A 26,493-nucleotide genomic window follows, 5' to 3' on the forward strand; every position below is an offset into this window, starting at 1 on the left:
TAGTATCTTAAGAGCTATGGTTGGAGAAGGCAAGGTCCCCTGGAGAGAAACTTGACCTGTGCTTGGAAGTCAAGAAAGGCTTTGAATGAATGACACCTCAGCTGAGACTTGAAAAATGGATAAGAGACAGCCAGTTAAAGAACATGGCAAAGAGGGTTCAGGGCATAGGAACAACATATTCCTGTAGCAGGAAGGTTCTGAAACGAGAGATCTAGGAACAACAGAGAAAGAAAGAGCAACAATGAAGCTAAAGAAGTTGACAGTGGCCTTTAAGCCATATTGAGCTTCCCAGGTAGCACTAGTGGTAAAAAAACAAACAAACAAAAAAATCTGCCTACCTATGCAGAAAACACAAGAGACATGGATTCCATCACTGGGTCGGAAAGATCCCCTGGAGGAGGAAATGGCAACCCACTCCAGTATTCTTGCCTGGAGAATTCCATGGACAGAGGAGCTGGTGGGGTACAGTCTGTGGGGTCACAAAGTAAAGTGAAGTGAAAGTCGCTCAGTCATGTCTGACTCTTTACGAGCCCATGGACTATACAGTCCATGGAATTCTCCAGGCCAGAATACTGGAGTGGGTAGCCTATCCCTTCTCCAGTGGATCTTCCCAACCCAGGAATCGAACTGTGGTCTCCTGCATTGCAGGCGGATTCTTTACCAGCTAAGCTACCACAGAAGCCCTGATCGTAAAGAGGGAAGCCACCAGGAGTCTCAAAGAATCAGACACAACTGAGTGAGCATGCATAACATTTATTACCCATGTATTATGTGCAAGGTCCTGTGCCAGTCATCTTTACGTTCATTTTATCCCCATGTGCAGTAGGTGTTACTAACATTCCCATTTTGCAAAAGAGAAAACTAGGGTTGAAATCAAGTCCATTTCTCAAGTTTACCTAGTGTAAAAAGAATTTACAATTTACAGAATTTACAATCATTTCTACTAGATAGATGCCACTGTCCAAGTTTATAACTACTATTCTATGTTTTAAGAGAGCCGAGAATGGGAGAGAAAAAGAAAATAAAAGAGAGAAAAAAGAAATAAGAGAGAAAAGGGTTTCCAAGTAAATGCAAATTTGTTCCTAAAAGAATTGGCAATCAATAAGGAAATCTTAGGTCTATAATATATTGGATTGGTTTCAGCAGGAAGCAGCCAGTTAGAAAAACGTGAACTTGAACTGAAGCTGATAGGACCATTGATGAGTCTCAGCTTCTGAACCCTTTTCTGGCCCACCTGGGTTTTTCAGAACCTGGAATGAAGCGCTGTAGTCTGGGACCTTGGAGATGCCAGCTCATCCAGGCAGTATCCTGTACCCACCTTCTGCCAAATTTCTACAGAAGCACATCTGGGCCCAGGTGGCTGGGCCAGAGCCTGGGCTTGTTTTTCACGGCTCATTTGCAATGTCCTGTTCTATTCCTGGGCGCTCCATCCTTCCCAGGTGACACTGGAGCTCAGTTTTCCAACAGTCACTGTAACTCAATTGCTCCAAAAGTGCTACTCAGCGTCAGTCCTTGGAACTAGTATTTTCCAACCCTTGCTCCAAGAAGGAAGGCTGAACATTGTACAGCCCTGACTCCTCTCCGATGTCTGCACGGAGCAGCTCTAGGCAGCACAGGAAGCCTCCTCCCACAGACAGATGACTCTCAGCCAGCAATGTGAGGGAAAGGAAGGGTTTAGACACAGACCCCCTGCATCAGTTTGGGGCTGGCAGTATGATTAACCCCAACCCCCACCCCCACTGCCTGCACTGTTTGACTTGACAAAGACCCCAGCTGGTCCCCTCCTGCCCAGAGGGAGAGATGAGTAAAACCAATGACTTTACGGTTCACAGTCAACCCTGTGGGAGTCTGACCAAGCCTTAAATTTGAACTGAGTTCAGACTTTACGCTGCGCCCTCAGCAGAGAGACCAAGGAAACAGAAGACATTTTGTCCTCATACCTGGCCCCTGCCACTCACAATCTGTGGCGTTGCTCGGGGCCTCATGTCCCTTTTCTGAGGGTTGGGACAAGAGGACCTACCTCGTGGACTGTTATGAGACTCAGGTGAGATGCTGCCTTAGGATGTAGTACTAACTAACCAGTAAATGTAACTTATAGCAGACACTCAATAAGGAATGAAGGATGTTGAAAAGTTCCACACCTGCAGTGAACAACGTATACAAATACTGTGCAGCTTGAGCAAGACTGTGACACGTGACATGCACAGCAACAAAGAACTTTCCTTTGCATGTGACGGATTTAGTAATATTTGTGGAGTTAATTGACCTGGAATATCGAGCAAGTACAACCAAGAAGCCGCTCCTATAACACTACCTGAAGAGGGATCATTAATAAATGTAGGATGCAAGAGGCCGGGCTTCGTCCTCAGACTCCACCACCTGTTTATCAGCTGTGTGACCTTAGGCAGCCAATGCCTCCTCTCTGAGCTTCAAATTTCTTTGCCTGTAAAACATCAGTAATAACTGCCTCAGGACTTCCCCGGCAGTCTAGCAGTTAAGACCCCATGCTCCCAGTGCAGGGGGCACAGGTTCAGTTCTTGGTTGGGGAACATAAGATACCACATGCTGCACAGCACAGCTGAAAAAAAAAATGCCTAATAGGCTGGTTGTCAAGACTGAATGAGATATTGTATCTAAAGGTGCTTTAGCCTGGTTCCTGATCCACAGTAAACACTCGATGATAAATAATGACTTTCATTCACTCCTTTACAGACTGAGTTAAGGAGGGAAAACAAAAGGGAATTTTTCAATTGACATGCACATGCCTAAAGATGAAAATGACTAACTGCTTAGAAACCATCATGCTGCAGTTTCACTCCCCAAATTGAGAGAAAGATTGCCTCATTCATGCCCGACTGGGAATTTGAATAGTCTTGTTCTAACTGGAAAAGTCAATGAGAAGTGAAAGATATTAGTCACTGACTGATAAAGTATCTGAGCTGGATAGACTCTTAGACCAAACTGAGCCGAAGTGATATCGCCACTGTAACCCAGTCAGCCCAGGCAAGCCTAGGACATCAAAGAGAGGCGCACATGCCTCGGCCATCCAGTTGACAGCTAGGCTCTCCACCCAGTCTTCCCCATGGTTCTCTAAGCTCAGGTCATTTGAAACCATGTAGAGCCGACCCACCGTGTGATTCTGGGCAAGTCCTGTCATCTCAGTTAGTGTTTAATAATAGAGCGTGTTAGAACAGAAAGTCACTCAAAGACTCACCCACTCACCACGTTGCAGAGTCTGGCACGTACCCTTTTGTCTATACACACACTGCACGGGGCAAGAACTCGTTACAGTGAAGTGCATTCATGTCATAAGAGCAGTGCACGACCTGGACCAACCCACACCCTCATCTCAGTGACAGATGAGAAAACTGAGGCTTAGTGAACGTCAGTTGAACAATTAGAGGCAAGCAAGGAGTGAATGGAAGCCAGAACCCAAGTTTTGTTTTTGTTTTTAATTTGGCTGCACCAGGTCTTAGTTGCAGCATGCAGGATCTTTAGTGAACTCTTAGCATGCAAACTCTCAGTTGTGGCATATGGGATCTAGTTCCCTGACCAGGGATTGCACCCAGGCCTCCTGCTTTGGTAGCTTGGAGTCTTAGCCACCAGACCAGTAGAGAAGTCCCTCGGGTCTTCTGACTGCTAGCCCAGAGCTCTTTTTCTTAGGTCAAACTACCTCCCGCACCTACTATAATAAAAGAAAAGACACGGTAGCTAATGGTTGCTGGCCACCTATACTTTGTTCTGACATATATGTGTATTATTTTTCCACAGACTCAAGGAAGGGAATTAACAGCTATTGAATACCAACTATATACTATAGATGCCTTACATACATTAAAGTCTCATCATACACCTCATCTTTTATATGTAGAATCTAAAAAGAAATGATACAAATGAACTTACACAACAGAAAGATATTCCAGACTTACAAACAAACTTATGGTTGATAGAGGAAGGGATAGTTAGGGAGTTTGCGATTGACATGTACACACTGCTGTATTTAAAATGGATAACCAACAAGGTCCTACCCTACAGGCACAGGGAACTCTGCTCAATGTTATGTGGCAGCCCGGAGGGGAGGGGCATTCAGTGGAGAATGGATACACGTACATGTATGGCTGAATTTCTTCGCTGTTCACCTGAAACTATCGCAACATTATTAATCGGCTGTACCACAATACAAGATAAAAAGTTCAAAAGGAAAAAAAGTCTCATCATACACCCACAGTAATAAAAGATAGCATTTATTGATTAAAGATAGCCAGGTGCCATTCTAGGAGATTTTTTTTTGGCCGCACCTTGCAGCTTATGGAGTCTTAGTTCCCCAACCAGATATTGAACGCAAGCCAGGCCCTCAGCAGTGAAAGTGTGGAGTCCTATCTCCCGGACCACCAGGGAATTTCTTGTAGGAGCTTTATGTGTATTTGCACATGGAACCGAGCCAAAGAGGTATCGTGGGCTGAATCCAACCTCTGCTTATCCACCCTTGACATTTGACTGTATCAGCTGCTTGGCAGGAGGGCAGGCCTCTAAGTGTAACTTACCTGCCCAAATATACACACAGGCTACACGTGGATATGTGGTGCAGGGGTCTTGACAGCATCTCCACGTGGCTAGTCCTATTACCACTCACTTGCTGAGATGTCACAGCTAGGTAGTGGAGTTGAGGCAGGATTTGAAACCAGAAACTCGGACCCTTGTCTCATATGTGGGCTTTGTGAGAGGCAGGTTGAGACAGGAGTTCTAATACATCTTGAGGACAGAAATTCTGACTGCTTTACTGACGTAGCCCCAGTGTCCAAAAATGTATCAGCACGCACAAAAACACTCTGTAAATCTCGTGGACTGCTTGACACCCATTTTACAGATGAGGAAGCCAAGTGTCAAAGAGGCTAAATGACTTGCTTCAAGTGACACAGAGAGTCAGAGATGGAGCTGGGATTTGAATGCAAGTCGCTCTGACTCTAAAGCCCCTGTTCTTTCCACAATAGCATTCTGTCATTCATAAGCATTTGCTGAGTGTATTGAACTCTATGTACTCAGGAATATGGAGCTACAAAGATTAATAAGATTTAGTGCCTACCAAGAAATTGGAATCCTAACTGCTGGCAAGAATTCTTATTCCCCTGAAAAAGGACAGAGATATGTTTATGTATGGCTAGGTCACCTTGCTGTACACCTGAGATTAACACAACATTGTCAAGCAACTATACTCCAATATAAAATTTAAAAATTAAAGAACTCATATTCCTAGATTCACGTCCCCCGATTTCTTACTTCAAAGCAGATCCAAATAGTATAAGCCCGCAGTACATTTTAAGGCAAGAGAGTTTCCCAAGCCCAAGACTGCAAAAGTGGCCGCTCAGTATATCGGCCACACCTATTTCCTTCTCTGCACAATTGGCTGGAATTTCCACAGAAGACTGTTGCAGGGAGAATGGATTAAATCTATGCAAACCTGGGGCAGCCAGATCCACATCCCAGTTCCTCTATATTCCTTTGAAGTGATGTCCGCAGGTGACTTTTTAGATATATCTCCATGCCCTCTTTTTTTTTCGAGATTTTTTAAATGTAGACCATTTTTAAAGTCTTTATTGAATTTGTTACAGTATTGCTTCTGTTATTAATGTTCTGGTTTTTTAGAGTGAGGCATGTGTGAAATCTTAGCTCCCCAACCAGGGATCAAATCCAAACCCCCTGCATTGGAAGGCAAAGTTTTAACCACTGTTCCGCCAGGAAAGTCCCTCAGTGCTCTTTTGCTTTTTCCCCATTTACCAAAAAAAAATGAGATACTTAAGTCAGAACATTAGGTTAGGAAAGTTACGCTGTTCTAAAAGCAGCAATCACGTTCTGATGAGGAACATTAATTCAGGATTTGCTTCATTTGCCTTCCTGGTTTTGTGTTCTATCATATTTAAGAGGCAGAAAGTGGTTAGAAGAGAAGCGTGGTTTAACAAAATATCTCTAAATTCGTTAGTTGAATTCCACAGGGCTGTGTGAGCAATCTCATAATAATCCTACATCAATACGAGAGAAGTTGTAACTAGTTCACTTGGTGTAATTATAGGGCAACTCACTTTCTGCCAGGCTTTAAAGATAGACTTTCAAATGTTCCTTTTGTTTTTTTTTTTTTTGGCCTCCCGCTGTGTGTGGGGAGCAGCTCAGGCTCCTGGGATACCAGCCAGAGCTAAATGGGGCCAACCGGAGAGAGAGGCACCAAGATTTGGTTCCTGTCTCCTTCTGCTCAGACTGCTGAGAGGCTAAACCTCTTGCCAAAATGGTCTCCTGTAGAAAGCTCAGGAACTGGAACCAGTACAGAAGTTCTCCCATCTTTTGATCAGAGAAGAGTTGGTCAAACCACTAGGATGATTGCAAGATACACAGCACAAAGCTTTAGAGTTTGCGCCAGAACCGTAGTTCCCCACAAGTGGTCCCCAGACCAGCAGCATCAGCATCACCTGGGAACTGGTTAGCGATGCAAATTATTGCACCCCACCCCAATATACATAAGAAATTCTGAGATCACCAGCAATCTGTGTTTCAACAAGCCCTTCAGGCGAATCTCAGGTGCTCTAAAATTTGAGAACCTCGTCTCTAGGGACATGATATTGAAGAGCATGATCCTACTAGCTTTGTCCAGGACATGAGAATTCTCACTTGTAAGGAGAGATTTACTCAAACAAACCATATCTAAGCATTAAGATCTTTGGAGCTGAGTAGAGCAGGGCTCAAATCCAGGCTCTGCCTTTTACCAGCCATGGGGTTTAGACACAAGTGATTTAACTGCCCTGAGTGATAGGGTGCTGGTAAATGTTTAACAAACAGCTCAGTGGGAATGCAGTTTTTGCTGATTTCCATGGTATAAATACTCCCATCTCAGCTAATTTCAAGCTACCTTCATGATGGTCAACCAACTCAAACAATTCGTGAAAATGTAACAATTAGCTCTCATAAACCCATGCAAGCTGGTGCCAGCACACCACTGCCTCTAAGACTCAGTTTTCTCATCTGTCAAGTGGATGAATTTAGTATTTACCTTGTAGACTTGTTGAAATGCTGAAGAAAGACAATAATGAGATACTTATATGTGCAGGCACTTAGCATGCCTTATGTCACTGAATTCTCATAACCATGAGTTGGGTACTATTTTCCTTTCTATTTTATTTATGAGGAAAGAGCTGAAGTGTCCATGGTCCCACACTTAGCAAGTGGGAGAATCTGAGCTTGACTGCAGAGCCTGTAGGTGACAGACATGTATATAGACTTCTTAGCACCATGCTAGGCCCAGGATGTCACTCGGTAACTGGTAGCTATTATCACCATAAAAACAAACTTTTTTTTTTTTTTGGCTGTGCTGCACAGATGTGGGATTTTAGTTCCCTGGCCAGGGATTGAACACATGCCCCCTTGCATTGGAAACACGGAGTCTGAACCACTGAACTTAACCAAAGAAACAGACGCTGCATTCACTTTCTTCTGGGAGGAAGGGCCAGTGTCAGGGCATTCAGGCTGCTGTAGCAAATACCACAGACCAGGTAGCTTATAAAGCACAGAAATTTCTTTCCCACAGTGCTGGAGGCTGGGAAGTTTACAATCAAGGCACCAGCATGGTCTTGTTCTGGTGAGAGCCCGCTTCCTGGTTCACAGTTCATGTCTTCTCCCTTCTGCCTCATATGGCAGAAGAGCTAGGGAGTTCTGTGGAGTCGTTTTTACAAAAACACTAATCTTGTTCATGAAGACTCCATCTACAAGATCCAAGCACCTTGCTAAGCCCCACATCCTAATTCTATCATCTTTGGGGGCTAGGATTTTAACATAAAAATATTCAAGGGACACAACATTCAGACCAGAGCAGCCAGGTTGTCTAATGGAAAAGCCAGCTGTGTATTAGTCGTGGTACTTATTTAAGCTCCTCCCCTCCCCAATTTCGTATAGTTTTCCCCCAGGCTTTTTCTGTGCTTACACACTGATAAAATATATATACCTACACATGTGAGGGCTTCCCTTGTGGCTCAGTGGCCAAAGAATTCACCTGCCCACAGAGGAGATGCAAGTTCAGTTCCCAAGTTGCCAAGATCCCCTGGAGGAGATGGCAACCCACTCCAATATTCTTGCCTGGGAAATCCCATGGACAGAGGAGCCTGGTGGGCTACATCCATGGGGTTGCAAAAGATTCAGACACAACTTAGTGACTAAACAGCAGCAAATATGTAGTTTTCTATTGGATCATAGTACACATATGTACACATAGTACACACTTTTTTTTTTTTTTTGCAATTTTCTTTTCTTTTTAACCTAAAAACATATCATGGACATCTCTCTGATGGTGGTCCATACCAATCTGTTGCATCCTCTCTCAAGCTATTTAGCACTCCTCCCTGGCTAAATGCCAGCATTTATTTAACCACTTCATGACTGAAGGACATTTAGACTATTTCCAGTTCTTCACTCTTATAAATTACTCCCCTCTCCATAATCTTTTATAAATTGTTGCATATGTCTGAAGGAAAAATTCCTAGAACTAGGATTTCTGGGTTAAAAAAAAAAAACCCACCCAGTTTAAATTTTGATCAGTGTATCCAAATTGACTTCTCAATGTGAAATTGAGAAGGTATTCGAAAAGAAAGTGCCTCATGTAAAGGTGCACAATATTGCTCATTATCAGAGAAATGCAAATCAAAACAACAATGAGGTACACCTCACACCAGTCAGAATGGCCATCATCAAAAATTCTGACAACTATAAATGCTAGAGAGAGTGTGGAGAAAAGGGAACCCCTACATTGTTGGTGGGATTGTAAGCTGGTACTATGGAGAACAGTATGGAGGTTCCTCAGAAAACTAAAAATAGAGCTACCATATGATCCAGCAATCCCATTTCTGGGCATCCAGACAAGATTCTAATTTAAAAAGATACATGCACCCCTGTGTTCATAGCAGCACTATTCACAATAGTCAAGAGATGGAAACAACCTCAGTGTCCACTGGCAGGTGAACAGAGAAGATGTGGTGCACACACGCAAGGGAATACTGCTCAGCCATAAAAAAAGAATGAAATGATGCCATTTGCCGCAACACGATCCAACTGGGGATTATCATAGTAAGTGAAGTCAGAAAGAGAAAAACAAACACCATATAATGTCACTTATAGTGGAGTCTAAAATATGACACAAATGAACCTATCTGTGAGACAGAAACAGACTCAGGGACATAGAGGGCAGGCTTGTGGCTGCCAACGGGGAGGGCTGGGGGAGGAACGGAGTGGGGATATGGGGTCAGCACATGGAAGCTCTTATATGGAGGATGCATAAACAACAAGGTCCTACTCTATAGCACAGAGAACTAGATTCAATATCCCTTGATAAACCATCATGGAAAAAATATAAAAAAGAATATATATGCATGTATGTTTATATATATATATGTATAAATGTATAACTGAATCACTTTGCTGTTTAGACCTCTAAAAGTTTTTGTTATGAAAGTTTCTTAATACAAAAACCACAAAATAATAATTCTGAACTGCTGTGTAACTATCACTTGGCTTCCACAATTATCCAGTCTTATTTCATTTATACCCTGCTTTCCCCTCCCACTAGATTAAATTGAGATAAAACTCATGTATCATCTTCTACTATCTGTGCACATCTAAATAGGTACCTTTAAAAAATAAGGATTCTTTTTTGTAAACATAGCCTCAATACCATTATCACATCTAAAAATTCTTTGGTATCATCAAAAATCCAATTAGTGTTCAGATTTCCCCAATTGTCTCAGAACTTTGTTTTTATTTATCTGTAATTGAAGGATAATTGTGTTACAATATTCTGTTGGTTTCTGTCATATATCAACATGAATCAGCCATAGGTATATGTGTCCCCTCCCTCTTGAACCTCTCTCCCACCTCCCACCCCATTCCACCCCTCTAGGTTGTCACAGAGCACTGGGTTGAGCTTCTTGTGTCTCAGAAGTTTTCAATGATTGTATTGTTTGAATCTGGATCCACCAATGACCACACATTACCACTTGATTGACTTGCGTTTTACATGTCCTTTACTCTCTCTATTTCATACACACACACAACACTTTCTCTTATCTCTCATTAGAGGAATTCGGTCATTTGTCATATAGTTTCCCACTTTTTGAATTTTTCTTATTGCATCCTTGTTGTGTCATATAATATGTTCTTCAGTTCTTTGTATTTCTCACTCTCTCTCTCTCTCTTTTTTTTTTTCTTTTTTTGGCCATACCACGCAGCTTGTGGGATCCTAGTTCGCCAACCAGCATCAAGATTGTTCCCTCCACAGTGAAGCGCAGAGTCCTAACCACTGGACCACCGGGGAATTCCCCTTTCTGTATTTTTTTTAACTGTTATATCCAGAGCTGTGCTGTCCAGTATAATAGCCACTAGCCACATGTAGCTATTTACATTTATATGAATTAAAAATAAATAAAATCTAAAATCCAGTTCCTCCTTAACAATAGCCATATGGCAAGTACTCAGTAATCATGTGTGGCTGGTGGATACTGTATTAGACAGTACACGTTTCCATCATCACAGACAGCCGTTTGGACAGAATGCTTCTAGATACATCATCATATCCTCTATGACTGTTTGATTATTTTTTCCTCATTTGTGCTCGAGATAAAGATGACCACCCCAAAGCTTGCATTACTAGGCAGGCTTTGGTAATATAAGAGAAGTCACTCACGCGCCAGACCACCCCCACCTGTTTTAAGTGGCAGCCATCTGTGTCTACAGACAATGATCATATGTTTGCAATGAGACATGGAGCTACGTATGAGATTCCGTGACGCTAAAAGGTCAGCAGCTCCCAGCGCACTAGCAGCCCTGACCCCTCCCTGCCTCCTCAGAAGGAAATTGAGGGAATCACCGCTAACACGGAAGGCTCAGGCTTGCAGTTATAGGGCATGCTGGTTCCAGAATACTCCCAACCATTCCTCCTTTCCCAGAGGGGCAGGTGCTTCTGTCTGGAATCTTCTTCCTGCCTTGTGTCTTTGTCTTGGCATGTGTGTAATGAGCACATTTCAGAGCACACCAAACAGGTTTCTCAGCTTGTTTCAGTGACACTTGGCAGAGCCCGGGGCAGGGAGGGGGGCCACCACGAGGCAGGGGAGGGGAGCGGCTGCTATGGAGATGAGCAGTCTGCCTGGCTGGGCATTCTAGAAGAAACCCCATGCCAGAATCCTGAGAAAACCTCAACCAATCTATGAGAAAAGGGATTCTCTGGGGATCCTGATAGGAAATAGTACAGAAAGCAGAGCATGCTGTGAGTGTACGGTTGGGAGACCGTCGTTCATGGGTTCATTCATTCTAAAACTACTTATTGGCCATAGACTGTGTTTGGCACTAGGATCAATGGTGAACTCAATAAAAGTTTCTGCCCTCAGTGTGGGATGGACGTGTACACACTGCTATATTTAAAATGGATAACCAACAAGCACCTACTGGACAGGCTCGATACTATGTAACAACCTAAATGGGAAAAGAATTTGAAAAAGAAAAGACACATGTCTAACTGAATCACTTTGCTGTACACCTGAAACTATCACAGCATTTTTAATCAATGGCATGCCAATAAAAAACAAAAACTTTAAAAAAAGTTTCTGCCCTCCCCAAGTTTACAGTCTTGGAGGACGCAGATCCATAAACAAGCCATTTGAACAACCCCATGATGGGGGTGGTACTAGGGAGTGTCATTAAAGTACCTGGAAGAGATCCCTGCCCCTGATGTGGACTTTCAGGGACACACTGTATAAGCTGAGACCTGAAAGTGAAGTAGCAGTTGGGCAGGAGAAGAGGAGGGTGGGATGCTGAAAGAACATCCTGGAAGAACATTAGAAGTAAGTGTGCACGAGGCATTGGCAGCACAGGAAGATGCGTGGTTGGGCCGCAGTGGTCAGTATGGGAGGAGAATGACCAGGGTGAGGAGTGGAGAGACAGGGACTGAGCAAATCCCAGCTTTGGGAGCTGAGGCAGGTCCTAGCTTCCTGCACCTCGATTTCTTCCTCCACCAAATAAGCATAACTCTACCCCTGCAGCATGATGGTTAGAGCCCAATGACCTAACAGATGCAGAAGTGCTTTACCACCCATATCCCAAAGTCCCAGTTGCAGAAAGACAACTGTACTTGTCTATACAGTCTTTCACCCCTGGAGCCAGTGTGAATTAGAGAGCTATGTCACGGCATCAGGCTATGTCATGGCATTTAACTCAGCTCCTCTGGGCCCATGAAAGGCAATAACACATGTCTCCTGTCCTTCCAACTCCATGTTCAGTGACACCAGGTTGGTAGCCCAGGTAGTGTATTTACATCATGGCAATTGGCAAACACTACAAATCAGAGCCATCTTTTCCTCTTTGTTGGAGAGCTTGTTAACCAGCACACCACCAAGATGAGGAGGAAAGGGATAGGAAGAGGAGGAAACCTGGGGCAGCAATTATCAAGGAATGTCCATCCACAACAAGAAAGATTCTTCACAGAGTGGGTCTCTCTTTTTTCTGCCATCTGAAGCAGGCCCACCAAAGCCAGCCCTCAGGGAAGAGAACAGCAGGGCCACTCTTTCATGCCAACCTGCTCTCAGACATGCATGAGGAGTGCCAGTGACGCCCGGGTCACAGGGCTGGGACTGGAGCCTCTCAGATCAACAGCTGCTGGAAGCCGCTGTCTTTGGCTCATGTGGCCAGCAAGAAATTGGACTTCAATGTTCTGAATAGGCAGAAAAAGATACCTCCTTGCTCCCTTCTGCTCCCTTTCCTGGGGCTGCCAGCTGGCATTTTTTGTCACTCATCATGGCTTCCTGCAGCAGAGATTAGACCCTTGATGAAAAGGACGTGTGGGCAAGAAAAAGTCTTTAGCAGTAGCAGGCTCCAAGGCAGGTATACATTGGCGAAATGGGGATGCAGACACAGCTCAAAGCTCATTTCAAGTAATGGGGCCTTTTTTTAAGGATGACCTAGAGAAATACTGTTTTTGTCTGTGGCTAGCATGCCTGGATACTTTTCAATCCTGAAAAATAACTAGTTGGGCCTGCTAGAATTTTATGGCAGGAGCAGAAACAGCAAAATATCAAAGATGAAGTTGAATTTAAGTGGCAATGGTGTGGCTTAATATTCATTCTTTCATTCATTCAACAAATGCTTTCATTCAACAAATACAAGTATTGAGTTACTACGTGCCTCTAGAATGTAAGTCCCGTAAATGCAGAGACAGCATCTGCCTAACATACTGTAGGTTTTCAGTACATTTGTGTTGAATAATAAGTTGATGGCATTGCTTTGTCAGGTGTGGCTGCTTTGCACACACCATGTTGCTTCAGTCATGTCTGACTCTGTGACTCTGTGGACAGTAGCCCACCAGGCTCTTCCATTCATGAAATTCTCTAGGCAAGAATACTGGAGTGGGCCGTCATGCCTTCCTCCAGGGGACCTTCCAACCCAGGGATCAAACCTGCATCGTTCACATCTACCGCATTGGCAGGGGGGTTCTTCACCTCTAGTGACACCTGGGAAGGCCAAGAGTAGTACAAAGATGGACAAATTGTAGACCGTGCTGAGGCAGAGTTCAAATCTGGTGGACAAGCAGACAAGTAAACCAGCAGTTATGATACAAGGTGATGAGTGTTGTGCCAGGGGAAGTGTAGGGTGCAGTGGCTCACAGGAAAGGAGGCTCAACTCAGCCTTGTGGGATGAGACAGCAAAGGCTTCCCAAAGACCGAGATGCAGAAGACAGAGACTCCATGCCAAAGATATTGGCATCTATTTGATAAGACCTTATGGAAAAAAAACAACCATCCATGTATTCTGCAACATCTCATATTCCTAGGAAGACTACAGGCTTTATCTTACTGGGAACATGACTGCAAATAACTGCTGGACTACTTCTATGGCTTAGCCCTCAGAAGCAGTTTCTATTTCTCAGGGACTTTCAGAGGATTTCCCTAAATTCAAGCTTCCCACTCCAATGATCCAGGGCCGAGTGTGACAGACGACTTGTGGGTCTTTAGTATTTCTCTGATGTCCAGTCACTCACTCCTAACATCAGGTCCAGCTCTGTAGGCAAGCAGGGTACTCTCCTCTAAGGTCACATCTGCTCCATTTGATGAAAAGGAGAGGGATGCTGTGAATATTTATTTCAAAGAGGCAGACATGACTGCAGAGGTGCAGAAGGTCCTGGTGGTGACAGTCTTGTCTCAGGGACAGCTGAACTGAGAGAGGAGATTGCTAACTTCCAGGGCTTTCTATTTTCAGCAAAGGCCATACAGACTTTTTCTTTGGGTTATCACCAGATTAAGATGCCAGTAAGTCTGAGTGGGCACACATACACAAAAACACCTGAGGCTGAAAGCAGGGAGACTAAGTAAAGCATTTGAAACCCAGGTGTAACTTTTGAACAGCAGAAGACAAGCCCAGCCACTTCAGCTCTGCTTGCCAAAGTCACTCTCCCTGAGGGTCTGGGGCGCTCACATCCCTTCATTGCTCATCACATCCTGTCCTGTGTGGCACCTTTGCTCAGCACCCATTCTCCGGAGGAGAGAGAGCAGAGAGAGTGGTGGGACAAAGCGCCTCTACCCAGGACTCCTCAATGGCTAGCAACATTTTGCCAATTTGGTTTTGTCTCATCCATTGCCCTATTTCTGGAATATTCTGGTATATTCTAAAATAGTTCCCCTAACAGGGAACTCTGCTCAATGTCATGTGACAGCTCAAATGGGAGGGAGTTTGGGGGATAATGGATATGTATATATGTATGGCTGAGTCCCTTTGCTGTCCACCTGAAACTATCACAACATTGTTAATCAGCCATACTCCAATACAAAATTAAAAGTTTAATTAAAAAGGAGATCCTTTTTTATTAAAAATTAAAAAATAGAGATCCTCCTGGGGCTTTAATCATCCACCTAATTTCCCATTATCATGAGCATTGGAAGGAAAGATAAAATTCACCTTCTTCGCTTTGCAGTTAAGGAAACTGAGGCCCAGAGAGGTTCAGTGCTTTGAGAACCAAGTCTGTAAGTTGTGTGTCTCATCTTGCGCTACCTCCAGTGCTCAGACCCGATGGCTCCATGATCAGAAACACCGTGCTGTTTAAGTGCGTCATTCCTCCTTCCACTCCAGAAACCTCCACGCGGAGGTAAAAAGATAGAAAGAACTTGGGGGAGAAAGCCAGTGTACATGGGAGCAGAGCTTTCCCCCCAAGGGGAGAAGTGGCAGTGATTGTGGGAGGGTCATTTGACTCATCTTTCCTCCCTCTGTGTGGTGGCTTGGGCTCAGTTTCTCAAACCATATGGAAAGACACTCATAAACTAAGCACCACACCTTTAGGAAAAGCTCTCTCGGGGAATGGGAAAAATGAATGAGGGCAGAATGGCCCCCCAGAATGGGTGAGGTGGCTCCTCCCTTTGTCCTTCAGGCTCCCACACACCTCCTGCCCTTCCTTCAGGGTTCCCTGTGCCCTCCTGGAGGAAGACAAGGCCACCAACAGCTTCAGGACCAGACACCTGGCTCATCTCAAAAGCAACCCCAAGCTGGCTATGAATGTGTCGGGGATTACTTCCTATGCTGGGGGGATGAAATCACCTCCAAAGCAATCTCAGAGAAATGTTTGGGAGGAAAAATGAAAGCATGCTAATAGTGACCCTGAAAAGAGGCTGCTGGTCGTGAGTGGTTCTCTCTCTGACCACTGCTGTGAACTCCTGCTTTCTTCCCCCTTTTTCTGCTTTACTGTGCTGTGTTTAGTTGCTCAGTCATATCTGATTCTTTGCAACCCCATGGACTGTAGCCGGCCAGGCTCCTCTGTCCATGGGGATTCTCTGGCAAGAATACTGGAGTGGGTTGCCATATCCTCCTGCACGGGATTTTCCCAACCCAGGAACCGAACCAGGGTCTCCTGCATTGCAGGTGGATTCTTTACCAACTGAGCTATCAGGGAAGCCCCCATATGGACCACAGCCCTGTCTAACTCAATGAAACTATGAGCCATTTGTGTAGGGCCACCCAAGACAGACGAGTCATTGTGGAGAATTCTGACAAAACATGGTCCACTGGAGAAGGGAATGGCAAACCACTTCAGTATTGTTGCCTTGAGAACCCCATGAACAGTATAAAAAGGCAAAAAGATATGACACTGAAAGATGAACTCCCCAGGTCGGCAGGTGCCCAATATGTTCCTGGAGATCAGTGGAGAAACAACTCCAGAAAGAATGAAGAGATGGAGCCAAAGCGAAAACAATACCCAGTTGTGGATGTGACTGGTGATGAAAGTAAAGTCTGATGCTGTAAAGAGCTATATTGCATAGGGACGTGGAATGTTAGATCCATGAATCAAGGTAAATCAGAAGTGGTCAAAGAGGAGATGGCAAGAGTGAACATCAATATTTTAGGAATCAGTGAACTAAAATGGACTGGAATGGGTGAATTTAATTTAATTCCTGCTTTAGGACCCCTGATAACTCAGGAAGAAAGCAGGAGGGACCAGGGGAAAGAAGGCTGGCATGTTCCGGGTACCTTATTGATATTTGATTCAGACGGAAGGAAGAAATGCCACGTCCACTGACTCACAGTGGCTGGAGAGAAAGAAGGTACATGTGGGTCTGTGGGTCTATGCCCTCCCAGCTCTCTGCCCAGAAGCAGGAGAGGCCTGAGACAGAAGACTTCAGGGAAAGAGGGTAGAGATACATGACAGAAGTCATAGGACAGAAGAGACTTTTTTAAGTTGGAAGATAATTGCTTTACAATGGAGATGTTTAGCTATAGAACCAATAATAAGAACCTTCCTTGTACTGGTTCTTTTATTCCTCAGGTTCTCTCACCTCCCTATTTTCCTCTATGACACTCCAACTTCTAGTTATATACATAATTGTTTACTTATAAGTTTGATCTTTGTTTCCCCCTACAACTAGACAACACCTGGCATAGTTGGCACTCAAAAACACCTAAGGGACTTCCCTGGTGGCCCAGTGGCTAAGACTCTGTGCTCCCAATACAAGGAGCCCGGGTTCAGTCCATGGTCAGGAAACTGGATCCCACATGCTGCAACTAAGAGTTTGCATGTTGCAACTGAGAGTTCACAAGCCACAACTGAAAGATTCCATGTGCCACAACTAAGAGCTGGTGTAACCAAATGAATATTTTTTTTTAAATACTTATTGAAAGAAAGAGTGAGACATAGGGCTGGAAAAGCCAGTCCAGAATGTATAACAGCAAACTGATTACTCCCCTCTCCTCCACTGGGCAAAAAATATCTAAGCATTCTATTTTAATACTTATTTGCTAAGAATTTTACTAAGTATTCTGCATAACTTATCTCATTAGGCTTCTCAGCAAACCCATGAGAAAGTGTGTTCAGGATCCCCAAGAATCCCCAGGATTCAGTGATTCCCTAGACAGGCTCACAGAACTGAGCAAATCTGTTATACATACCCCACCAGGCTCCTCTGTCCATGGGATTTCCCAGGCAAGAATACTGGAGTGGGTGGCCATTCCCTTCTGCAGGGGATCTTCCCGATTCAGGGATCGAACGTGGGTCTCCCGCATTGCCGTCAGATTCTTTTCCATCTAAGCCATCAGAGAACCCCCTTATATGCAGTTACAGTTTATTACAGTGAAAGGATACAGACTAAAGTCAGAAACAACAAAAAAAAGAAAAGCACATAGAATAGAATCCAGGAGAGACCTGCCACAGCTTTTAGTCATCCTCTCCCAGATGAGTTTCACAGACAGCACTCATTTCTCCCTGTAACAGTGCATGACAACACACATGAAGTATTGCCAACCAAGGAAGCTTGCCGAAGACTCGATGTCCAGGGTTCTTACTGGGGGTCAGTCAGGTAGGTGTGACTGGCTTCCCATGCAGCTGGCCTTAGTCTCTAGCCCCTCCAGAGGTCAAGGTTTTACTGCATAACTCAGCCTCTCCCCAACATAAATCGCATTGCTCACTTAGACTATCTGCTATGTCCCAAGGCTCCAAGCAAACAGTTCCTCTCGTCAGGCAGGATTTTCTAGGAGCTTAGAGGTTATGTCTCAGGTGAATGGGCCAAATCTTCCACTGGAATCTGCAGTTTGGCTAACACAGATTTGCTGAGTTTACTGCACAAGAAGTATTAGTATTAGCCCCAATTTATGAATGATCCATACTAAGAGTCAAGAAGGCTAAGTGATTTGGCCACAGTTACCAAAGCCAGAATGCAAACCAACATCTTCCTTCACTTTGACATCTGTGTTCCATTGCACCCTAGTACCACTCCCTGAACAAGTAAAATTCTCTACGATAAAAACAAATTCTCACAGTATGTCTCATAAGCCTGGCCTCAGATAGGAATGTCCAGATTCAGACCTTCTGGTGATCTCAAGCCCCCAGCAACAGATGGTCTGGGACTTATCAAGGCCAGCCAGATATGATGTTGTTGAGTGAGTGCTGGGAGGGTGGGGGTCTCCCTCCTCACCAGAGGTACATGAGCACAAGGGCCAGCCAGCACTTTCTAAAATATACTCCCTTGCCTCCGCTATCTGCTCCAAAAGGATTGTCACCATGAGGGAAGGAGGCAGGATGGCTCAGTTGGCCAAGAAAGCAACTAGGAAGTGAGGACCCAGGCCAGTCAGCTTGACCCTTTGCCTCACGAGCAGAGTGAAGTCACCGGGGAAGTAACGTTTACTTTACCCAGCATTCCCCAGGCCTGGCCTGCCAATCTTGCAAAGTGGTTCAGATGGCAACACAAAGTCACACTAGCGGAGTGGAGCCTCTGAGAAGCCTGCCAGCAAACAAGCCTGTATCAACTCAGTGATTCCTGAGCCTATTTGAGTATGGAACCCTTTCTGAGTATGTGTAGCACTAAATGGTTAAAATTCAGGGCAATTTGGAAAATAGGACCTAATTCTCCTTTTTTTTTAATTTTCTAGCTCATGCAAATAGATCTTTCAAATAATTATTATCAGTTATAATTAGTAATCTAATATGCATTCTTTTCCTCCAAGAATGGCAATTCCTGGATTTTTCTGGATTAATTCACAAATGCATTCATTCACCAAGCATTTATTAAACACCTGCTTGTGTCCAGGCCTCAGAGATAGAATTTCAGAGGTGTTTCAGACATGAACCCTAAATTATCCGGTAGGGAATTCATAGCCTGGTGACTGATAACTTGAGCCAAAGGCCAGAATGTTTTCTCTTGGCTCCATTCTCCCGTGACGGGCCACCTTGTGACCACCGCAGGGAGGTAAGCAGCTAGGTCAGCGTGTTGGATTTGGCCCCACCCAATGCCAGGAGTAGAGAACCAGGCCAGCCTCTTTCTAAACAAGTGGGGAGTGCCACTCATGCATGGTAAACAGCTCGTTACCCAGGAGCAGGCTGAACGCTCACTGCAGCAAAGCTTTTTCCCTTGTCTGCATTCCTGTGATGGTTCCATTCAATCTGGGCTGCCTTTCTCTTACCCTGTTATCAATCCACCTGCCTCCTTCATTTTCCAGTTGGAAATAAGCTCAGAGCTTGTTGGCAGATAGACCTGCTGCTGTTTTTGAATTCTGCCATTTGATTATTTCCCTGTTTTGCAGTTTCACTGTCTATAGGGTTATAATATGTATTAATCAAGACTTTTTCAGTTTCAGGGGTCAGAAAACGATTCCAGGCAATTTCAATAATAAACAGTACATTGAGAATATCATCTCATTTAACTGTGTATCCTTCAGGCAAAGCTGGATGTAGACATTCACATTTTATTGCCAAGGCTCTATCCATCAATACCTATTTATCTTATGATATCGCTAGTTCTTGTGCCTTCTGCACCTTCATTCAGGAAGGTGTGTCTGGTGTCTGGGAAATATCATCACTGGTAGTCCAAGGCTCACCACCTCCAGGCTCATGATCCAAAAGAAACACTCTCTTCTTGGGTGTCTATATATCACACATCAAAGAAGATTCTAACTGACCCAGTTTGGAGCACATGCCTGCCCTGTACCAGCATTATACCAGGAGGATTTGGGCATTCTGTTACTGAGCCAAACTTGGGTCCACTCACCCACGTGGTAAACCCAATCTACTGACATCAGTTGTGGTGAGGAAAGTGCAGCATTAATTGCAGAACACCAAGCAGGGAGAATGGGTGGCTAATGCTCAAAACACCCAAACTCCCCAAAGGATTTCAGGGAAGGGATTTTAAAGGCAAGCTGAAGGAGAGGGTTGCAGGATGCCTGATCAGCTCATGGATATTTTTCTGGTTGGTTGGTGGAGAGGTAACTGGGTGGTATTTAGTGAGTTAACAGCATCAACCTTTTGGTTTTGACTGGTCTGGGTTCTACCTGTATGTGGTCATCACTTTTTTCACCTGATGGGGATTTTAGTATCTATAAAACAACTCAAGGACATGGCTCAGAATATTATCTATCATCCTTGATGAGAAACGAAAGGTCCTTGACTTTGTATTATGGCTAAACTATTTATTGTGTCTTACTTGGCTGTCCTTATTTCTGCATTTTCTCATCTTAAATTGTTTTCTGAAACTCAGGGAAGCCTTCGGAGGCTAAAACTTTTTTCATATAAACAAAAAGCAGAGAACATGGCACTGGATAGGGGTTAGTTCTGTCCCCAGAAAGGCCCCCACAGGGCCTTGCTCAGTTTATTAGTGGCCAGCCTGGGCCACATACCCATGTGTATGTGGTGTGGCCAGAGTGAATGACATGCCTCTGAGAAGATGGATCCAAACAGGTGGATCCTCAGAGAAGGGACGCTTGCCATTTTACTAGTAACACACATAAATACTACAACATAATTTTACCATGAATATCTCTACATGTCCCTGTTTCCTTATTTCAGTGTCCTGTGCTTTATCTTCCCTCAAAAGATGGCCCTCAAGGCTTTCAGACCCTGCTGAGGTGACAGATTAATAGACTGGCACATAGACTTATTAAGCCTTTTCAATCTCAGACAAGGATAGCTTGTTAGCCACACACTCAGCCTTCCATTGGATTATCTGGGTTTTTGAAAAGCACCAGGAAAAACATTTGGTTATGACCTGACTGAAACCTCCACACTCACTTTATCCTCATCGCCCCTCCCACTTGCACCTGTCAAGACAGGAAACAGTCAGGGTAGTAAAAGCTGTTTCCGGCAATAAACCGGGTGATGGCTGATGTGGAACTTGGAGTCATTTCCCCTTGAGAGAACCTTTGAGGACCAGATAGAATCAACAAGCTGAGTCTCTCCAGGTGCTTAACTTTTACATGAGGGCTCTGGAGTTCAATAATTCATGCTAATGCTACCAGCAGCAAGCAAATCATGCTAATGCTACCAGCAGCAAGATTTTGATTATAAAACAATACCCCAAATGAATTTTATGATGGATGACATACTAGGTGATTTCAGGAAGATGAAACAGAAGTCAGGGCTTTGAGGTCAAATGAATGGAAGTCAGTCTCAGGGCTGCTGGTCATTGGCTGTGTGACTTTGCCTGAACGTTGAACAGCTCAGAACTTCTGTTTCTTCATTGATAAAATTAAGATAAAACTGTTTCACAGGCTTTGAGATCATATGAATGAGATAGTACATGGAAAGTGCAATTATTCTTGTTGTTTAGTTGCTAAGGCCTGTCTGACTCTGTTGCAACCCCATGGATGGTAGGTTACCTGCCATCTCCTCTGTCCATGGGATTTTCCAGGCAAGAAAGCTAGAGTGGGTTGCCATTTCCTTCTCCAGGGGATCTTCCCAACCCAGGGATCAAACCCACATCTCCTATGTCTTCTACACTGCAGGTGGACTCTACCACTGAGCCACCTGAGAAGCCCGCAGCAGGGCAATAAGACAAATTTCTATGGCTTGTCAGAACCACAATAAGTGTTCGTTCATTTCCTTTCCCTCTTCAGATTCTCTCTCTTTCTTCTTCCTCATCCCCACCCCCACCTCCACCACCTTTACAACATAGAAGCCAATGTTTCCGAAAAATATGAATGTAGAACTGAGAATAAAAGGGGAGAATGAAGAGAAAAGGTGATGAAAAATATTTTCATGTTAAAAGTAGAATTTGCAACCTGCTTCCACAATCCTTTATCTCTACTGAGGGGATATGGAGATAAGATGGAGATGGTCAGACAATTAGTACTATCTCAGGGTTTCAAAGTTTATGTCTCTTCAAAGAGATTTAAGCAGTTTGTGCAGTTTCAGTTTAATATACTTGCTCCGTGGTGATTAAAATATATAAGCCACTTGTATAGGAATGTCTTCCAGAAAAGAAAGGAAAAAAGCAACTTGGCCATTTACAACACCTACATTGAATCTCCATTGCTCCTATTTTAGTTAGAATAAAATGTAACTCAGACCAGAGGCATCAAACTGGGACGAAGGGGAAAGTGTCATAAAAATGCAGCTAAACAGTTCATGAACTTAGGCAAATTTTTAACTTCTCTAATCCCCAGTTTTCTAATCACAGGTGGTGAGAATTAAATAAAAGATATTGTGGAGTGCTTAGCACAGTATCTGGTACATAGGAAGAAACACTGAATAAATATTAGATGTTGATATCATCTTATTATGCAAAGTCAAAAGGGCTTAAATTCTTTTTCCCCCTAACTTTTCATTCCTCCTTCCTTTGCTTTCCTTTCCTTTTATGAATCAAAAATGACAGTGTATTAGGCAAGATGGAAGTTCATTTAGCTTTCAGATAAAAATTGGGAAGTAAAGTAATCCAGGACTTGCCTAGTAGTTCTACAATGCAGACTACTTCCCCCCCCTTTTTAGGTGAGACTTTCATCCTCATTGTTCAAAGTGGCAGCTAGAGCTCCAGCAATCATGTCCACATTCCCCATAACAAAATGGAGGGAAGGAAAAGAAAGTCAGTCCTTCTCAGTAAGGACATTTCCTAAAATGTACTTATATCCTTTCGGCCAGATGTAGCTGCCAGTTGAGTTCAGTTCAGTCACTCAGTCATGTCTGACTCATTGCGACCCCATAGACTGCAGCGTGCCAGGTTTCCATGTCCATCCCCAACTCCCGGAGCTTGCTCAAACTCATGTCCATTGAGTTGGTGATGCCATCCAACCATCTCATCCTCTGTCATCCCCTTCTTCTCCTGTCTTCAGTCTTTCCCAGCATTAGGGTCTTTTCCAGTGAGTCAATTCTTCGAATCAAGTGGCCAAAGTATTGGAGTTTCAGCTTCAGCAGAGGCTGGTAAATGTGACCTATGTATGCCAAATACTGACGTACCCAGAAAAATGTGATTTATATTATAACATAAAACTGAGAGAAGGCATAGAGACTGACAACTATTACTCCCTGATATAACTCACCCTGGGAGTCTAACATATTTAGATCATTCCCCAGAAATCCTCTGCTCTCATTCTGCTTGCACCTGCTTACTTCTCATGTAAGGGAACAGCTTCTCCAAAAGGTAGTTCCATGGTTTGTTAATCCTACTTAGCTTGGCTTATTTTCCTCCTAAATTCCTCCCATACCTTTCATTTCTCATCCCCCAGCTTCATTCATTTTCTTTTTACCATCCAATTTTAATAGACAACACAATTACTTCATTGTAGAAAATTTAGAAAACACAGCAAAGCACTTAAACTTTTTTTTTAATATTCAAAAATCTCACCATTTAGAAATAACCACTTTTCAAATGTTAGTGTATAGCCATCTAGCATTTTCCTCAGGTAAACATATATATATATATATATATATTTATAAAGAAAGCCTAGCATACATAACTGTTTTTAATCTCTTCTGTTATACTTAACAGTATGAGTAACTCTTATGTTGTTAATTATAGATCAACATCATCAACTTTAATGATTGCAGGGTTTTCCATTGTATGGGTGTATCATAATTTATTCAGCTGTTTCTGTTTATACACAACACTGTGTTAAACCTCCTAGTACATACATCTCAGCTCATTTACCCACCAAATGAGCTGTGTTCCTGTGGTTGTCTGTCTCCCCAGGGACCAGCAGAAAAGCACTGGTCTGCCATCCCATTAGCAATACGGTGCTGTTCGGGTCTTATCTCGATCCCTAAGCTGTTTGCAGTTCATTTCTAAATGAACATTGAAGACTCAGAAGGTCCTTGAAGAACTGAATTAATGTCTCCTTACCTCCCCCTCATAAATAGCAAGACTGTCCCCAGCCAAGGGGCTACTCCACCCGATGACTGAGGAAAACACAAAACACAATACAATTAGAGGTAACACTGAAGGGCTTTCTATAAAACCCAAGGTACTAGAACTTTCCATTTGTCAAACTGACTTCAAGCAAGACCAGAGTGAGACTGTTTCTCTGTGGAGAAACCAGTTTCAATTAGGAAAAAAAATGCATTTGACTGAAATAATTGTTTAGACTGACAACTGATTTGACAAATAACAATTCTTTTGCTGATTATTTTTAAGTGATGATTGATTTCTGATTGTTAATTTGTCTTAGTTGTGCTTGCTAAAGACACAAACACACAGGGGGTTTTCAGTTTCTAGACAAGGCTGGAGACAAATTATGGTGTATCATTCTCACATAGCACTTTCTATTTTCAGGGAGTTTTCACCTCAGTTTTCTTCCCATTAACACTGAGGAGTAGGTAGAACTGATATCATTAGCCCTACATTACAGATGATCATTCTAAGAAGTGTCATCTGTTGAGCACATTCTGTGCACAATATGAAGTAATACACAAATGCATCATTAATATCCTTTAGTCCTCACAGCAACTCTAATAAGGTAGATATTGTTATCACTTCATCTTATAAGTGAACATGGTTTAAGAAAGATGAAATAACTTGACTGTAGTCACACAAGAGCAAAGAGGTGAAGCCAGAATTCAAAATCAGTATTCCTAGCAAGAGTCACAGTCTTACCCAAGTTCCCATAGTTGCAGAGTCAAGTTCAAAGTCCTGCTCCCTGCATAGTGATTAAGAACAGGGTCTCTAAAATCAGATTGTCTGAGTTCAACCCCATATCACCATTTCCCAGCTGTGCCACCTTAAGTGAGTTACTACACCCCTGTGCCTCAGTCACTCCACCTTAGAAACGGGGATAATACTGTCTGTCTCAAAGGTTAAACAAGGTAATCCACCTATGGCACTTAGTGCATGGAAAGTACTCTGTACTTAGTAACTAATGTGACCCCCTTGGTCCCTCCAGCCTCTAAGCCATACATATTTTCTTGATCTGTGTCACTGCAGGTGCCTCGAGCGAAGGCCTTATGCAACTACCGAGGGCAGAATCCTGGTGACCTGAGGTTTAATAAGGGAGATGTCATCCTCCTCCGAAGACAGCTGGATGAGAACTGGTACCAGGGGGAAATTAATGGAGTCAGTGGAGTCTTCCCAGCCAGCTCCGTGGAGGTCATCAAGCAGCTGCCCCAGCCACCCCCACTGTGCCGGGCCCTCTACAACTTCGACCTTCGTGACAAGGACAGGAGTGAGAACCAGGACTGCCTGACCTTCCTCAAGGTGAGGATCTGAGAAGCCACCAAAGTCACCAGTGATCACATAAAGGCTGTGGCAGAACTTAAGTTGTTTGTTTAATATTTGTTGATTTTTTAAAATTACATGTTATACAGGCTTCCCTGGTAGCTCAGTGGTAAAGAATCCACCTGCCAATGCAGGAGACACAGGTTTGATCCCTGGCTTAGGAAGATCTCCCGAAGGAGGAAATGGCAACCCACTCCAGTATTCTTGCCTGGAGAATCCCATGGACAGAGGAACCTGGTGGGCTACAGTCCATGGGGTCTTAAAAAGTCGGACACAACTTAGTGACTAAACATCAGTGAACAGCGTGTGCCTATATATGTTATGTGTTTGTATACTTCAAACTATATGGAGGTGAAGTCACCAGAGAAATCTAACAGGAGTCTGATGGAGGTCCTCAAACATTTGTATTGCAATTATGAAACTAAGTATCCATACCCTCATTCATTCATTCATTCTGCAGTCACTTGTGACCACCTGTTCTTTTCAGACACTGGGGAGACAGCATGAACAAGTCACAGCATCTGTGCTTGGGCAGAGTAGTGGGAGAAACAGATGGTTAGACAGAAAATTGTAAACATAGTTTAATAGCATGCTCTCTAGAATTACGGATCTTACCTCTTCATTGAGTGTCTGTAAGGATATTCTTGCTGACCAAGGTCACTACTGCTTGTTTACAACACTATTTTGTCTGTAGACATTGCCTTCAAAACACTCCAAACAGCAACTACTGAAGCCTGCATGCCTAGAGCCTGTGCTCCTCAACATCAGAAGCCGCCGCAATGAGAAGCCTGCACACCACAACAAAGAATGACCCTCACTCTCTGCAACTAGAGAAACTCCGTGTGTAGCAACAAAGACCCATCACAACCATAGATAAATAAGTACATTTCTAAAAACCACTCCAAACACACACAATAACATAATTATATCTTTACACATAAATAACCTCTTACAAGATATATTTTCCAAGGACATCAGTTACCCTACGATTTTTTTTACCTCTCTTTTTTATTGGCTGATTCTTCACCATTTG

At 43.6% G+C, this 26,493-nt stretch overlaps 1 protein-coding gene across 1 annotated transcript in view; it reads left to right on the forward strand.

Moving 5' to 3' along the window:
* The window catches only part of SH3RF2 (SH3 domain containing ring finger 2), a 131,143-nt gene that overhangs the window by 40,279 nt on the left and 64,371 nt on the right, over nt 1-26,493 (forward strand). The window contains exon 3 of the mRNA XM_052643910.1: nt 25,170-25,439. Within this exon, the coding sequence (XP_052499870.1) occupies nt 25,170-25,439 (270 nt within the window). The remainder of the gene's footprint in view (nt 1-25,169; nt 25,440-26,493) is intronic.

This window comes from Budorcas taxicolor, chromosome 7 (assembly GCF_023091745.1).
Source record: "Budorcas taxicolor isolate Tak-1 chromosome 7, Takin1.1, whole genome shotgun sequence".
Taxonomy (NCBI): domain Eukaryota; kingdom Metazoa; phylum Chordata; class Mammalia; order Artiodactyla; family Bovidae; genus Budorcas; species Budorcas taxicolor.